Source organism: Arachis hypogaea, chromosome 13 (genome assembly GCF_003086295.3).
Source record: "Arachis hypogaea cultivar Tifrunner chromosome 13, arahy.Tifrunner.gnm2.J5K5, whole genome shotgun sequence".
Classification (NCBI taxonomy): Eukaryota; Viridiplantae; Streptophyta; class Magnoliopsida; order Fabales; family Fabaceae; genus Arachis; species Arachis hypogaea.
Window position 1 is genome coordinate 11596133 of NC_092048.1, and position 15605 is coordinate 11611737.

The 15605-nt window shown below is 31.6% G+C and overlaps 3 protein-coding genes across 4 annotated transcripts; 2 read left to right on the plus strand and 1 right to left on the minus strand.

Annotated features, from left to right (window-relative positions):
• Positions 1–2644, plus strand: LOC140177442 (uncharacterized). The gene is made up of 4 exons (XM_072210547.1): positions 1–149; positions 827–1154; positions 1257–2052; positions 2430–2644. Exons 1-4 carry the CDS (start codon positions 1–3, stop codon positions 2642–2644), a joined length of 1488 nt encoding a protein of 495 aa, XP_072066648.1.
• A 5457-nt stretch (positions 2645–8101) lies between these two features.
• Positions 8102–12962, plus strand: LOC112737203 (cinnamoyl-CoA reductase CAD2). Its single transcript, XM_025786983.2, has 6 exons — positions 8102–8365; positions 8454–8626; positions 10524–10715; positions 11572–11740; positions 11842–12025; positions 12656–12962. The coding sequence occupies exons 1-6, from the start codon at positions 8245–8247 to the stop codon at positions 12798–12800; spliced, it is 984 nt and encodes a 327-aa protein (XP_025642768.1). The 5' UTR covers positions 8102–8244; the 3' UTR covers positions 12801–12962.
• A 52-nt stretch (positions 12963–13014) lies between these two features.
• On the minus strand, positions 13015–15409 carry LOC112737204 (phosphatidylinositol N-acetylglucosaminyltransferase subunit C). 2 transcript variants are annotated; one of them, XM_025786986.2, is made up of 3 exons: positions 15227–15409; positions 14155–14327; positions 13015–14087 (listed from the first exon to the last, which is right to left on the minus strand). In XM_025786986.2, the coding sequence occupies exons 2-3, from the start codon at positions 14173–14175 to the stop codon at positions 13206–13208; spliced, it is 903 nt and encodes a 300-aa protein (XP_025642771.1). In that variant the 5' UTR covers positions 14176–14327; positions 15227–15409; the 3' UTR covers positions 13015–13205. The 2 variants fall into 2 exon arrangements, with proteins under 2 accessions (XP_025642771.1, XP_072067316.1); XM_072211215.1 differs by lacking the exon at positions 15227–15409 and adding an exon at positions 14576–14696.
• Between the last annotated feature and the right edge of the window lie 196 nt (positions 15410–15605).

Genomic DNA, 15605 nt, shown 5'->3' on the forward strand with positions numbered 1-15605 from the left:
ATGGCGAATGTTCGTCCTCATGAGCCCTTGAAGCTATATATTGCAGCATCTATAAATACAATTGGGTGTATGCTAGCCTATGATAACGAAAATAGGCATGAACAAGCAGTTTATTACCTTAGTCGAGTTTTGAGTAATATCGAAATAAGGTATTCCCCGATAGAAAAATTGTGTTTGTCCCTATACTATACTTGTATGAAATTAAAGTGCTATATGGTGGCTAAATCGGTGAAAGTTATAGCACAAACTAATCTCATCAAATATATGTTGAGTTTTCCAATGTTACGAGGTCGATTAGGGAAATGGATGCTCGCCCTGATAGAATTTGATTTACAATATGTCCCTGCCAAGGCTGTGAAAGGTTAGGTCATTGCAGATTTTTTAGTGGATAATTCAAATATTCTGAATGATCAGGGGGCAAATATACTCGACATTAAAGTCGATGAAAGTTATATTTTGATGGATCGAAGCACAAAGATGGTGTAGGGGTTAGAATTCTTATTATATCACCAGGAGGGATTCCATCAGAATTCATATTCAAGTTAAAATATCCTTGCTCGAATAATATGGCGGAGTATGAAGCTTTGATTTTGGGTCTTAAAATATTGATTGGTAAAGGGGCTTTGGAAGTCCAAATACTAGGGGACTCTCAGTTAGTCCTGAAACAATTATCGATGGAGTTCAAATGTAATAATGAGAAGTTGCAAAAATATTTGGCAACGGCTTGGGAATTATTAACTTCTTTTCGAAAAGTTCTTTTAGTTCATATCCCAAGGATTCATAACGAGATCGCTAATGAATTAGCCTAAATCACTTTGAGATATAGAATTGGTCCAAAAACTTTAAGAAAATTAGCTAGTATTCATCAGATTTTAGTGCCTGCAGATGAAAGGGGGGCTTTGTGTATAGGCGAATGGGAAGATAATGATTGGAGAAAGCCTATTGCTGAGTATATAAAGAATCCTAGCATCCCAGTTGATAGAAAGATAAAATTTCAGGCAATAAATTTTGTCTTGATGGCTGATGAGTTGTATAAGAAAATGATCGATGGAAGTTTGTCGAGATGTTTAAGTCAAGATGATAAAGATATTACTTTGGGTGAAGTCCATAAAGGGATATGTGGTGCTCATCAATTTGGGAAGAAGATGAAATGGGTGCTACATTTCAATCATGTGTATTGGCTATCTATGATCAAAGATTGTATTGAATAAGCAAAGGCGTGTCAGGAATGTCAAAAACATGATTCGGTACAACAGATACCAGCATCTGAGTTGCATTCGATAATAAAACTATGGCCATTTAGAGGTTGGTCTTTGGATCTAATTGGATTGATTCACCCTCCTTCATCGAAACTTCATAAATTTATTTTGGTAGCAATTGATTATTTCACAAAATGGGTTGAAGCAGTTCCTTTAATAGAAGTTGGGCAAAATGAAATAATAGATTTTATTGAGGAACATATAATCAATCGATTTGGGATTCCTCAAACATTGAGTACTGATCAAGGGACTATGTTTACTGGTCAGCGCATCAAGAATTTTGCATCTTCGAGGAATATCAATATGGTTACTTCAACTTCCTATTATGCACAGGCCAATGGGCAAGTTGAGGCAGCAAATAAAATCCTGATAAGTGTGATTAAAAAACAGATCGGGAATAGAGCTCGAACTTGGCATGAAACGTTAAGTCATGTACTATGGGCTTATCGAAATTCTCCAAGAGGGTCAACATGTATTTTGCCCTATAAATTGGTTTATAGTCATGATGCTATGCTACCATTGGAAATCAATTTGAATACTCTGAGGGTATCAAAACAGAATGACTTGCTAGTCGATGATTATTGGAATCCAATGTTTGATGAGTTGAATGAATTAGACTTAGAGCGGATATTAGCACTTGAAAATATGATTCGACAAAAAGAAAGTGTTGCTCGAAATTATAATCGTCAAATAAAAGAGAAGTGCTTCAGTATAGGCGAGTTGGTTTTAAAAGTTATTTTGCCAATGGAAAAAAAATCGAGAGTTCTTAGCAAATGGTCCCATACTTGGGAAGGTCCTTTCCAAGTGATAAGATTATATTCTGGAAATGCATATCGAATCAAGGATATCGAATCGGGAAATATAATTAACTTGATTAACGGAAAGTATTTGAAGCAATATTATTGTTTGTTGAATTAAAGATAAAATGCATAAGTCTGAAAATAAAGAAAACCATGACAAGTACTGAAGTTCAAGGTGAAGAAATGTAAGGCGCTATAAGCTTTGCTAAGTCTAAGCGTAACTTTACCCTTTCATTGTCCAGAATTGAAAGTGTCTCAGCATGCTTGAATTTTTTATATTGGGCCTTGTCAAGTTACTTCTCACATTCTTCATGTTTGGCCTCAATAAAAATGATTTCTTGGACAAGTTGTTGTTACTCTTGCTGGGCAGTGGATAAAGGTGTAACTATATCAGCTCTTCTCTTCCAAATTTTTGGTAAGTTTTTCATTGATCTGAGCCAATTCTACTTCGAGCTTTCTCTCTTCCTTGTCATAGTGAGCTTGAATGGAAATACCTTGAGAAATTCTCAAATAGAATTCTTCACGGGAAGCTTTGATGGGTTGAAGAGTCGCAATATAGCTTTCTGCCTCAGTCCTGATTTTTAGCCTCTTCATCTTTGATTTCTTGAAGTTTTTCCTAGGTAGTTACACTTCTGTTGGTAATTTATTTGAATTGGTTGATTATGACAGAGTGAAAGATCGAAACTTGAAGTTCAAAAGATGAACTTAAGAGGTCAGATGAAAGCCTGTTCAAGGTTACATCATTAGTCCAATTAATGAGTGGATGGTCCAGGAGCTTGAGAAGTGATAAAAGTTGTTCTCGAGTATTAAAACTCAATTCAAATGAAGGACTAGATGTAGATGGACCAATGAGTACAGGGGTAGAAATAGGCACTTCATCTTCTTGAATAGCCTGATTTAAGATGGTGACCAGGTTAGCCGGAGTGGCATTTGTAGATCCAGTAGAAACACCCAAATTTTCAGATCCTTGACCAAGGAAACTTTGAAGTTCAGCTTGTTGGGGAGGACTGGAGGTTCTTTGAGGAGAAGGAATGGTTTCCAAAACTCTAGATGGGGAATCTGAAGCAGTAGTCTCAGCGACTCGAGAAGGAGAGTCAGCATCAGGGGCCACTTGCAATTCAGTAGAAGGTGCAGCCTGGTTGATAGGAGAAACATGCTCAATGATCAAAGTTTGTGTTGGTGAGTGATGGATATGCTCCCTTGTTAAGTCTACTACATGTGTTCCCGTCGAAATTGGAAAAGCGATTTGGAGAGGCTGAACTGATTCTGTGCTTTGGATTGATGAGTGAGATGTGGTTTGTCCAAAGCCTTGTTGTTGTTGATGTGACTGGTCAGGTGCAAGAGAAGAGGTAATCGATTGAGCAACAGTGACAGGCTGAAATGTAAGGTGCGATAAGTTGAAGTTTATTTTGAGTGAATCAAAATTTATGTGAGAATGATATAGTATTACCAGAATGGGTCTTACTCTTCGAATCAATTGAGAGCCTAAATCTGAATCAATTGTATCCTCCGATTGTGAGGACGTAGCAAGAATATTCTGGATAGACAGCTCACTTTCATCAGAGCTTTCACTTGATGGTTGCAACTGTAACTAAGAAAAGATTGATATTTAAAGAGTTGCAAGTGAATGTGGTTATTGAAGAATGATAGTTAAAGAATGAGTGTATGTACATAATTACCTTCCTAGAAGTTTTTGAAGGTGTTCATCGACTCTTCCTTTATGGTTGACGTGAGGAAGTTGTAGTTTCAGCTTTTCTTTTTTGAGTTCTCTTTGGAGAACCCTCAGCAGCAGGGACCGCTTGAACAGCAGAACGCTTGATCTCCTCTAGGGTACGACTGTACCTAGAGTAGTAAGTAGTCCACCAATCGAAGCAAGATTTTGTGATGTATGAGCTTCGATCGTAAACCAGGTAATTATAGCCCTTTTTGTTTTTGATTTTTTAAGAGGCAGAGATCAAGTTCTTTCTGAGAAGTCAAAGTGATTTGGCAAAATGGTTTGTTGTTTCGGGGGAGTGGAGTTGGGATGGCTTGTGAGAATCCAAGTTTCCTGGCTGTGTAATGAGGAGCGTATAGAGTTACTTTGAAACGTTGTTTTTTGTGTTGAGGTAACCCTGTAGGAATCACTTGTACATCCAACAAATTTTTCCAGTTCCTATTGGCAAGCTCATTTTTTTCAGCATCATTGGGGAAGAGGAGACGCTCGAGCCAAGCAGGACCGCAATTTCGACGCATGAAAGGGGAGAAGTTGAGGTCCTCATTGTGGAAGTCTTTGCAGGAATGGAAGGAGAAAAGACACCTCAAAATCGGTCTTCATCCGATTGTACTTCTGGAAAATCTGGTTTGAAATTAGCCAATCAAAAATCTTCAATGTGTTGTTTGTCTGTAGCGCCAGCCCCAGGCATTATCATATGCTTTTCGAAAATGGCGTTAAGCTATAATTGGAGAAGTCCGAGTGGACCACATGTACTGATCAAATAATCATTTCGAAGACAATAACAAATTGGTCAAGTTCTTCGAAAACATGCCCTATAAGAAGTTTGGCCAAATTGAGGTTGTTTCCTTCGTGAAGCAAAGAAGCAAGAAGAAGGAAAAGCTTCTGCATCTGCACACTTCGAGAGTAGAAAATAATTGCATTTAACCAATAAAATAGAAAGACTACATGCTCATCATCTATAATAGGAGTGCCTTCTTTGCCCATATGATGAGCAATAAAGACACTATAGGAGGTCATAGGGCCTATGTTGTATTGTTGTCTGGGTTGCATGTCAGAGGTGAAGTCTGGAGGACTAATGGAGAGTCCCGTAATAGTAGTCACGTCCAAAAGTGACATACCAATCATCCCACAAGGAAGATGGAAATTATTGGTAGTTCTGTTCCAGAAAAAAGTCACTGCTCCAATTATCCAAGGGAGCGTCGAAGGTGAGAAGTGTGAAAGCCTTATAAGGTCCTGAATCCCGAGAGCTCCCCAAGCAGTGCTCTTCGAGGGAGCAAAGCGCTTGTACCAAGCTGTGAAGTCAGTCCCTCGAGGATTATTTTTGGGTTATTCCTAAAAGGCTTTTGGCTGATGAAAAAAAAGATATCAAGGTCTTGGTTGATCACCAAATCTTTCCCTTAAGCACTGGGGAAGAAAGACAATTTCTTGTTTGCCCTTTCCAAGTTCTCGACGGGACCAATGAAACAATGTCTTCACCTATAGTGAAGGGAACAAGGATTCTAGGGTCATTGACTTGGAGTTGTGAGTCGTCAATGACTTTATCATTGACTTGATTCAGCACATGAAGAGTTGGAGGAGCCGGTGGTTCTACCATGGGACCTTTGCCTTTGTCTTGTGCAGCGACGTGGGATGAAGAAGCAGCCATTGAAGAGCAAAGAGGAATGGAGATTGAAGAGTCAAACCCTAATGTGATATGAATTTTAGTGTGTTGTTTTATGAATTTTATGATATCTTGTTTTTAATTTTTTATGTTGTACTTCAACTTAGAATAATTAAATTTAAATCTTGTGTTATTATTATTTTTTTGTTACTCAAGAGAACTTTTATTGATAATATTTTAGGAGTAAATAGGCTTAAACAGATGAAAAATGAATTTTATGGATTTTTTTTTGAAAAAATAGTCAAATAGAATCTTAAAATAGTTTTTTTTTAATTATGCGGATATACCCATATCCGATCCGATCTGATCCGCAAGTATACGGATCGGATCTTGCCTGAAAAAATGCAGATATCGTATCCGATCCGATTCGATACGTGTGCAGCCCTAAGAAAGGGCAGTTTTTCAAAGCTTTATCATGTGGGGGTGAAAGAAAAGAACTAAATAAAAAAAAGATAGGCTTTTACATGTAAAATTAGGTACAAATAAGACAAAGTAGTACTAAACTTTTGAAAATTGAACCGCAATAAAATTAGAAATTTAAAAGTTTAATCAAATTTTAGTTAGAGTTGAACTTGATATATAAAATAATATATTTATCTATAAATTATATAATTTTTTTAAAATAATTTTTTAATATTTTATTATTTTAAATTGGTTAATTACTAAAAAATAGATTAATTAATTAATTGATTGTTTGATTTTTTTTTATTCTTTAACCAATTTATTACTAGTCAGTTTTTAATTTTTGTTCTAAATTTGATTGGTTTAATAACTAATTCTTAATTAATCCATTCAAATCAATAGGTTCAATTCGATTCTTGAAACAATAGGTAGTACTATACAATACCGTATTTTTATTTTTAATATTAGAAAAGGTGTGTTTTATTGTATCATAGAGATAAGAGGTGTATTACAAAATTGTAGAAGAAAAAAAAAATTAAAAGATCAAATTTAAAAATAAAAATTTTGAGGATCAAATTTGGATTTATAATTTTTTATTTGCTTATGAATTTTTTTTATTTTTTTAAAATCACAAATTTGATTATTAGCTTTTCTCTCACGTCAACATTTACAAATCAAATTATCACCTAACCTAACTCGCAGAAATTGTCTGAAAATTTTAAAGGAGTAATCAAATCAATCAGAAATTATTGTGTGGTCTTGATGAGTAGTAGTAATAATTGAATATGTTCTTCAATAATTAATCCATCCATCGCTTTATTTTTTTTTAATTAACATGTTTTTAATGACTTATAAAATAACATACATACATCTCAACTTTATATATATATATATATATATATATATATATATATATATATATATATATATATATGTTTAAAATAAATGCCCCTTTAATGAAATCAATAAGTGAAATTGCATGAATAGTGTAGCTTATAATAAAACAAGCCTGAAATTCAGGCACCATTGATCAGAAACAAACGTATATATAGTTGTGATTTGTGAACATGTGATTTCGTCTTCATTATTAATTCTTTATATGTATAAATTTAAATATAAATACAGCGCAATTATCTTGTCTTGCTTCAGAAATAAAGAGCGTGGTTATTTCTTCGAAGCAAAACATGGCACATGGGAGTAATCCCCTGTGGGGTAAAGAGAGGTAGAAAATAATAAAGAAAATAATCAAAATGTATGTTAATTAGGTTGTGAACTTGTCATACAGGCTTGGTCTGTAAAGTTGTGTAAAATATGTTGTTGATATACAATTTTCTTTTCTTCCTTCATAAATATAATTTCTTTTGGCAAAAATCATACACATGTTAAAAAATGAGTCCAACAATATAATATTAAAATTTTTTCAACTAAATTATCCTTGTATTTAAATTTTTATACATAAAAAAATTAATACTTAAAATAATCCCTGAAATTTGATCCTCAATTCAATTTAATTCTCAAATTTTTAATTAATCTAAATTATACCCTGAAATTTTAACGTATGTCTCAAATTGACTCTTCTATCCATTTTCGCCGAAAAAATGACATAAAAAATTTAGTTGACACCTAACAGTGGCACAAAAAAAAATGACGTCATAAAATAATATATTTATCTATAAATTATATAATTTTTTAAAAAATAATTTTTTTATATTTTATTATTTTAAATTGATTAATTACTAAAAGACAAATTAGTTCGATTAATTAATTGATTGTTTGATTATTTTTTTATTCTTTAACCAATTTATTATTGGTCAATTTTTATTCTAAATTTGACTGGTTTAATAATTAATTCTTAATTAATCCATTCAAATCAACTGGTTCAATTCTATTTTTGAAACAATAGGTAAATAATAATAATAATAATAATAATAATAATAATAATAATAATAAGTAAGAAAAATACTACACAATGTCCTGTTTTTATTTTTAATATTAGAGAAGGTGCGTTTTATTGTATTATAGAGATAAAAAGTGTATGTATCACAAAATTGTGGAAGAAAAATAAAAAAAAAATTAGAAGGTCAAATTTAAAAATAAAAAATTTGAGAATCAAATTTGTATTTATAATTTTTTATTTGCTTATAATTTTTATTTTTTTAAAGTCACAAATTTAAAAATCAAATTTGTATTTATAATTTTTTATTTATTTAAAATCACAAATCTAAAAATCAAATTTATATATTCATCAAATTTCATCAAGAATTCTGACCACAAATTTCTTATTTCCATATTAAAAAAAATTCTCAATTTATTCACACCAATAAATAATACATCATATCTGTCCATTATTAAAAAAAATTAGCCCACAAGACAGAGGTAGAGAGGGAGGAAAAAGAAACTCAAGAGAGAATGAGTGTCACCACTGGAAATGTTGTGTGTGTCACTGGTGCCTCCGGCTACATCGCTTCATGGATAGTCAACTTTCTCCTTCAACGTGGCTACACTGTCAGGGCAACAGTTCGTGATCCAAGTCAGTTTTTTTTTTTTTTAATAAACTAATTATTATTTATTTCTCACATGAATATAATAAAATGATTGATTTTTTGTTTTGGATGCAGGTGATCCAAAGAAGGTTGAGCACTTGCTCAAACTCAATGGTGCAAAGGAGAGGTTGCACCTCTTCAAGGCAGATCTTCTAGAAGAAGGTTCTTTTGACTCCGCCATTGAAGGATGTGATGGTGTCTTTCACACAGCTTCGCCTGTTTTACTTCATGTTGTTAAAGATCCAGAGGTTCTCACCATTTTTCTAGCTTGGTTTGGCTTTAATAAAGAGCAGCATGAATCTATTTATCAATGCCATATTGATTATGAACACTTTCAAAATTTAAGGCCACTCATCTAAATCTATATTTGTTATTTTCATATATAAAGAGAATATATACATACTACTACTTTCCACTACCATTGCCTATTTTCTAAAGTTTTAAATTATCTTCTAAACAAAATTTAAGAAAAGTTTCTCTTATAAACAATAAAAAAAATGACTCAAGCAAGTACCTATTAAGTCAACAATTATTTTGTAAATTGTAAGGTTGCAATAAGTACTTCTTTGAAAAAATTAGTAGGGGATTATTTTTTTTATGTAATTGTCAAAATATATTTTATCAAAAATAGAAGTAATTAAGATATTTGGATATAAAAAATATCGAAATTTTTTTATATAAAATTCCAACAAATGTCCTACATATGTCTGGATTATCATATAGTTTTTTTTAAAATAAATAATAGTAAACAAAATTTAAAATAAATTATGTTCAGAATATTTAAGTTAAAATGCTAATAATGTTAATAGTTTAAAATAATATTCAACATTTAAATATAAATATTGTAATAAAATACAAATATTTAATTTAAGATAGGATAATTTTTGTAGTATAATATATATTTATATACTATATATATTGAGAATATAAGATGAGTTAACGTCCAATTTTTTTCTTAAAGTACCCTTAATTAAATTATACTATTATAGTTATAGTTCATACACATGTCATTTCAACTACTTTATCTTTTATTATTTTTATACATGTTTAACAAATAAAAAAAATTAATAGATATGTTAGTATCTATTGATATACTAGTATATATAATACTAGTATATAATAAAAAAAATTAATAGATATGTTTTACATGCATTCTATTCCACCGACAAGTCATGTTAACTTTTTTTTTTAAAGCACAGACAAATGACTATTTAAAAAAAAAAACAATTTTTTTCCAAAAACTTCAAGAAAGGAGTCCAATCTATATAATAAGAAATTTTATATAAATTTTATGTACAAATTTATATGTAGTTATTGTTTTATGATGTTGATAATTGAAAATTATTATACAATAATTTAATTAAACATATTAAATTATTTCACTATTCTTAACTATTTATTTGAGACTCAAACAATATAATGCAATTGAATATTCATCTATTTATCACGGATCGGATTGGTTTAGATTTGGGGTAAAATTAGAACCAAACAATTGAATTGTAATTGGTTGTTTTGTTTGAATTTATGCTTTTTTGTATATGTACTTGAACCAAACAAAATCGTTTAAGAACGAATTAGTTTACTTCAAATAATTGGGTACTCGATGAAACAAAAATTTATAAAAAAATTTATCTTAAAAATTATATAAATACAATAAATATGTAAAATCAATAGAAATAATGCAAACATGTTAAACACTAAACACATTAAAAACTAAACATATTAAAAGATATATATTTTAATTATCATATGATTAGATCTATGGGTTGGTTCAGATTCTGCACTCCTATCCAAATTAATTATTAGAAAGAGTAATAATTTGATTTGGGTTGAACTCAATTATCCATTAATTTCAAAACCAATTTAATTGATTAAATTCGGATTCAATCTGATAATCGAATACATGATATTATGATCACCCTATTTTTTTAGGAAGAAGAGAATAAAATATATCATATATGTTAACAAAACCACACACATACTCTACCATGTCTCCGGATAGGAAACTGGTCCTACATAGAGTTACGAGTGCAGCGAAGTGGTCCTAATAGAAATAAATGATATTTCTATATTTATCTAAATTATCTATTAATAATTTTGCAGCTCACAGATCTGTTTGTTGTGTTAATTCATTTATGGTTGCAGGCTGAATTGATTGATCCAGCAGTGAAGGGAACTGTGAATGTACTTGGAGCATGCGCAAAATCACCATCTGTGAAACGAGTTGTCTTAACATCTTCCATTTGCGCAGTTGCATTCTCTTCCCGGCCTAAAACTCCTCAAGTAGTAGTTGATGAGACTTGGTTCTCAGATCCTCAATTCTCCTACCAATTGAAGGTTTCATTTGTGTCTTTCTCTGTTTTATTTATTTTTCATTCTTAGATTTAAATACCAATTTAACTGAGCAAACACATCCAAGTTAGGAATTGAATGACATTTTTTAATCTACACATTTGTTTTTATCCGTACATCTTTCTAATAGTAGAAGATAGAGATATTATTCTGTCGGATTTGAGTTTGTTATTTTTACTAGTATAATTTTTGACCTGGGTTTATGTCATATAAAATTATATAAATTAGGTGGATTCAGTTTAACTCGATTGGTTTTGATTAATTTAAGATCGAAAACCTATAAAATAAGTCGAGTAAAATATTAGAATCAAATTCATTCCAAATTAAACTCAATTTGGCCAGCTCATGTACTCAGAGTAAGGGTTCATTTGGAAAATTTCAAAAGTTACTTTTTTGAACATTTTACTTATGAAAAATAGTAATATTAATATTTAGTGAAATTTTTAAAATCAAATTGTAGTTTTTTAAGGAGTTATTTAAGTGTTTATGGAGAAGTTAAAAAAAATAACTTCTCTCATAATATAAAATTTTTTTATCACATTTCTTTTAAAATAAACACCTTTAAAATTAAAAAATCAAATACAAAATAACTTATTTATAAACTACTTTTAATATAAATATTTATTATTTAAGTTATTTTTTAAAAAAGAACTTAAATAAACTGTTTACTCAAATTGACCTAAGTGTCTAACTGACTAAATTTGTTAAGAAAATGTGCTATTCATACTCAATTTTCTTTTGTACAATAAATTGATTAGTTTTAATTTTTATTTTTTATAAAGGCGTTGTTTATACTTATCTATGTACATTGAATTGACACGGTTCCTATTCATATTCTCAGACATGGCAGTGGTATACAATTTCAAAGACTTTGGCTGAGGAAGCTGCGTGGAAGTTTGCGGAGAAGAACGGCATTGACATGGTTGTTATCAACCCAGTGCTGGTGGCAGGACCTCTCTTGCAACCAGAAGTTAATGCAAGTGTTGAGCCAATCCTCAATCTAATCAATGGTACATTTCATTCAAAATTTAAACACTAGAGTTTTTGGTTTGATACATTCCTTGTTACCAGGGAAAAACATGGAAGCATTCTTTAACTTGGTTGATTTCAGGGAAAAAATTTCCAAATAGTTCTTTTGGATGGGTCAATGTAAAAGATGTTGCAGAGGCACACATTAAGGCATATGAGATTGCTTCAGCTAGTGGAAGATATTGTTTGTCTGAAAGAGTGGTTCACTACTCTGAACTTGCTAGGATTTTAAAATCTCTCTACCCAACGTTACAAATTACTACTGAGTAAGTTTAATAATCTCTTTATTACAATCAATTTTTTCCAATTGTTTATTGAAATCTCTTTATTACAATCAATTTTTTCCAAAGGGTGAAGTACTATTTTCTAATATTTGGGTCAAATTTTAATTTGGTTTCTAACATTTCAAACGTCTTATGTTCATCTCAAAAAACTTTAAACAGGTTTAATATTGTTTTACCGTTAAATTTAAATAAATAATTACCGGGTCATATAATAAAAAAATATAACCAAAACCTTCTTATAACATTTTCTTTTCAATCTCCTTCTTGTAAAAAACCCTCAAATACTATCAATCAATCATTAATATTTCATAATCAAAAGAAACTCTTGCATTAGTAATTAGTAATGACTTGATTTTATCTATGTACTAAAATCAAACCTTATTAACTTTTAAATATGTTAATTGTTCGTGTCAAATTTAAAAACAAAACAACATTAATTCCATTTGAAACTTTTTATGACCGAAATAAGACGGTTAAACTTTTTACAACTAAAATAGGATGTTTGAAACCTTAAATACTGAATTAAAATTTAACCCAAATATTAAGAACTAAAATAGTACTTTATCCTTCTTTTAATTACATTTCACTTTGATTTTTTTTTTTAATCAATAGGTGCGAGGATGATGGGCCCTATGTGCCAACATATCAGATTTCTAAAGAGAAGGCAAAGAGTTTGGGAATTGAATTCCAACCCTTGGAAGTAAGCCTCAAAGAAACTGTTGAAAGCTTTAGAGAGAAGAACATTGTCAATTTCTAATCCATGATTTTGTAATAAGGTCAACCATGTCCGGTTGGTGACCATATACCATTAGAAACTCCATGAATGGAAGGAATAAGTAGGTTATGAGTATTAAACCAGATCAAGTGAATCTTTGGAAATGGACCAAGTTATATTAATATAAACTTGCATTATCAATAACAATCCGTTAAAAGCTAGGGTAAGGCACCATAGCTCAAATTTGGTGAAACTATTTTTCAAAAACTTGTTCACATAAAACTTTCACTATAGTTTCCTTCTGTAATTATGAAAGATACAAAAATCTTAGGGTAACTCCATGGCCCCATGCATTACAAAATTTGCATCTAGGACCATAATCAGCAAATAAGAAGATTACATTCACATGAACCCCAGAAAGCTACTCAAAATTGCTTTGTTTTTATCTCAATCTGTAATAGCAAAACAAAGCTTAGCCTCATCCCAAGGTCCATTGATCTCAAACTTGTACTCCTGGATCCGTATAAGCCAATAAGGGCAGACCACATTGACAAAAACCAGCAAACTAAGCAGCAACACAAAAAGTAAGCGATGCAGCATGTACACGAAACTTAATGTCACAACCATCAAACTGATAGAAAAACACAGGTGTAAACGGAACGAATATTTCTTAATGCAGTAAGTAACCAGGGGACCAAATAGGAAAACTTGCAAGGAGAATAGCATGATGGCAAAAACATGTAGTCTCGACGGAAGGCGAGAAGCAATGAATACAGAGGCGACTACAGAAGCATTTACAGAGATGCAACTGGTCAATGCAGGATTTTTTAGAGCCCCCGGTGCATTGACAGTTGATTCCGAATAGTCATGCAGGAAAAGGTGAATCACGAGAAGCGATACGGTTAACGCCCAAATGGAATCAGAACTGATGGATCTTGTAAGGGTTTGGTAGATGGGAGCCAAAACATATAATCCCATTATGAAAAACGAGATATTGAGGAAATAATGATGAACAAGGATGCTAAGGGAAATCTTTTCCTGAGTGAAAAGGAGAATTAAGAAACCCGAAACAAGAAGACTAACATCTATGCACAGAAGACAATTCTCATCAATGGTTGATTCTAGTGTGTAGGTCCATACTAAGACAACAAGAGCTACAATGCATAAGTATTCAGAAATGGAAACAGAGTCTAACATCACCTTTAGCATGTCCCTTCTTACAACATTGGCATTCATGACCATTCCTTCAAGGAAAGATTCATCGGTATGATTGTCATCAAAACCAGGTTGCATACCGCCATATGCTACTTTCCTCCATCTAGGACGAACCTGCGGAGAATCACTAGCCAAGTGATGATCCATCACAAGAAGCTACCCAATTTTCTTCAAATGTTACCTCAAATCTCAAATCTATCATATGAAAACACTTCTCCAACTTCTATTATGTGCTTAAATCTTGCTCCCCAGACATGATGCCACTTTGGGGCTTATACAATCAGTAAGGTAAGAAATCATAGTTTATTCACACTCTCTCGTGTTTTCAAGCTTGCAGATTTACATGTCAAAACCCTGAAGATAAAAAGTTGAAGAATTCACATAAATGCAAAGAAACCGAATTCACATTTGCAACTAAAGGCATATATGATTGATAACAGAAACATAAATACAAAGACAAAGAATTAAGAATATGATTATGCTACACAACACAAAACAGATATTGAGACACAAAATCAATTAACAAAAACTTACATTTAGATAGATAAATGAATAAAGGATTAAATGCAGCAAAGTTGTTAAGGTTTTTTTAAAACCCAAACCTGATTAAAGGTTAACCAGAAATAAGTAGCCACTATCAATAGTTCAAAGAGACAGTAATTTTTATTCCTCATGTGATGTGTGTGCGCTACACAAATCACGTTCCGAATGACGTAGCAAATCCATAATGCTCCTGTCACTATTTATGCAAGAGTGATTTTAATTCTATTTTGTTATAATTTCATTATACAGAATTACAGATTAAGCCACAGAAAAATGAATAAAAGAGAACATTCCAGATATATTAATCAGCAGAATACAGAAGACCAATGACAGTTATGTAGTTTACCTAAGTGAGAAGAAAAGTAGAACAAAGTAGAGAAGAGGGCTATGCATAACTTGTAGATCAAAACTAATTTACTTTATTTCAGTGCTAATTTTAAAATTTTCACTGAAATTGATTCGAAACATTTACCCTTAACTAAAATGAATAAAAATAAAAGAAATATCGCAGCAAGCAATAGAAAAAGAAAAAAAGGCAATTACAGAGCTACGCATTTCTCCAACTTTTTCAAGCCATATCCATTCACAAATTCCAAAGCATATGCTATGCTAATCCACAAGAACAACCAAACATGCCCACAAAACCCTAAGAACCCAAATTCCAAGGCAACAGAAGAGAGGAAAAGAGGAATAGAGGAAAAGAGGAATACCAGAGGGAGAGACGAGAAAAGAGGGAATGATATGCGTTAATTCAATTGGCAACGATCACTCGAGCGTCACCACCGTTGAATTGTGAATCGGAGAAAGAGAGAGAGAGAGTAGCGGAAGGATTGAAAGAAGGAACCTTGTGAAATTGGCAAACCAAGGATCACTTTCAGCTTGCTAGCTGCTGCAAATGAACACTACTCTTATTACCATTTTCTTCTTTCCTTTTTTTTCCTCCTTTTTTCCATATATTTTTTTTGCTTTTCTTTTACCTAACTGAATTGGGCCATGCCCCTTAGAAAATAAGCCCATCCATGTTTATTAGTGAAGAAGAAATTATAATTATCCAAGACCAAACAAAAAATAATTATAATTATCTAAATT

Bases quoted from the DNA above. Each gene is read 5' to 3' on its own strand.
- LOC140177442 (XM_072210547.1), top strand. From the start codon at position 1: ATGGCGAATGTTCGTCCTCATGAGCCCTTGAAGCTATATATTGCAGCA. The intron at 1,155-1,256 runs GTGCTACATTTC...TCGGTACAACAG, and splicing joins TTGGGAAGAAGATGAAATGG to ATACCAGCATCTGAGTTGCA. The intron at 2,053-2,429 runs GTCCTTTCCAAG...CTTGCTGGGCAG, and splicing joins ATGGTCCCATACTTGGGAAG to TGGATAAAGGTGTAACTATA.
- LOC112737203 (XM_025786983.2), top strand. From the start codon at position 8,245: ATGAGTGTCACCACTGGAAATGTTGTGTGTGTCACTGGTGCCTCCGGC. The intron at 8,366-8,453 runs GTCAGTTTTTTT...TTTTGGATGCAG, and splicing joins GGCAACAGTTCGTGATCCAA to GTGATCCAAAGAAGGTTGAG. The intron at 10,716-11,571 runs GTTTCATTTGTG...TCATATTCTCAG, and splicing joins AATTCTCCTACCAATTGAAG to ACATGGCAGTGGTATACAAT.
- LOC112737204 (XM_025786986.2), bottom strand. From the start codon at position 14,175: ATGATAGATTTGAGATTTGAG. The intron at 14,088-14,154 runs GTAACATTTGAA...GATTCTCCGCAG, and splicing joins TGATAGATTTGAGATTTGAG to GTTCGTCCTAGATGGAGGAA.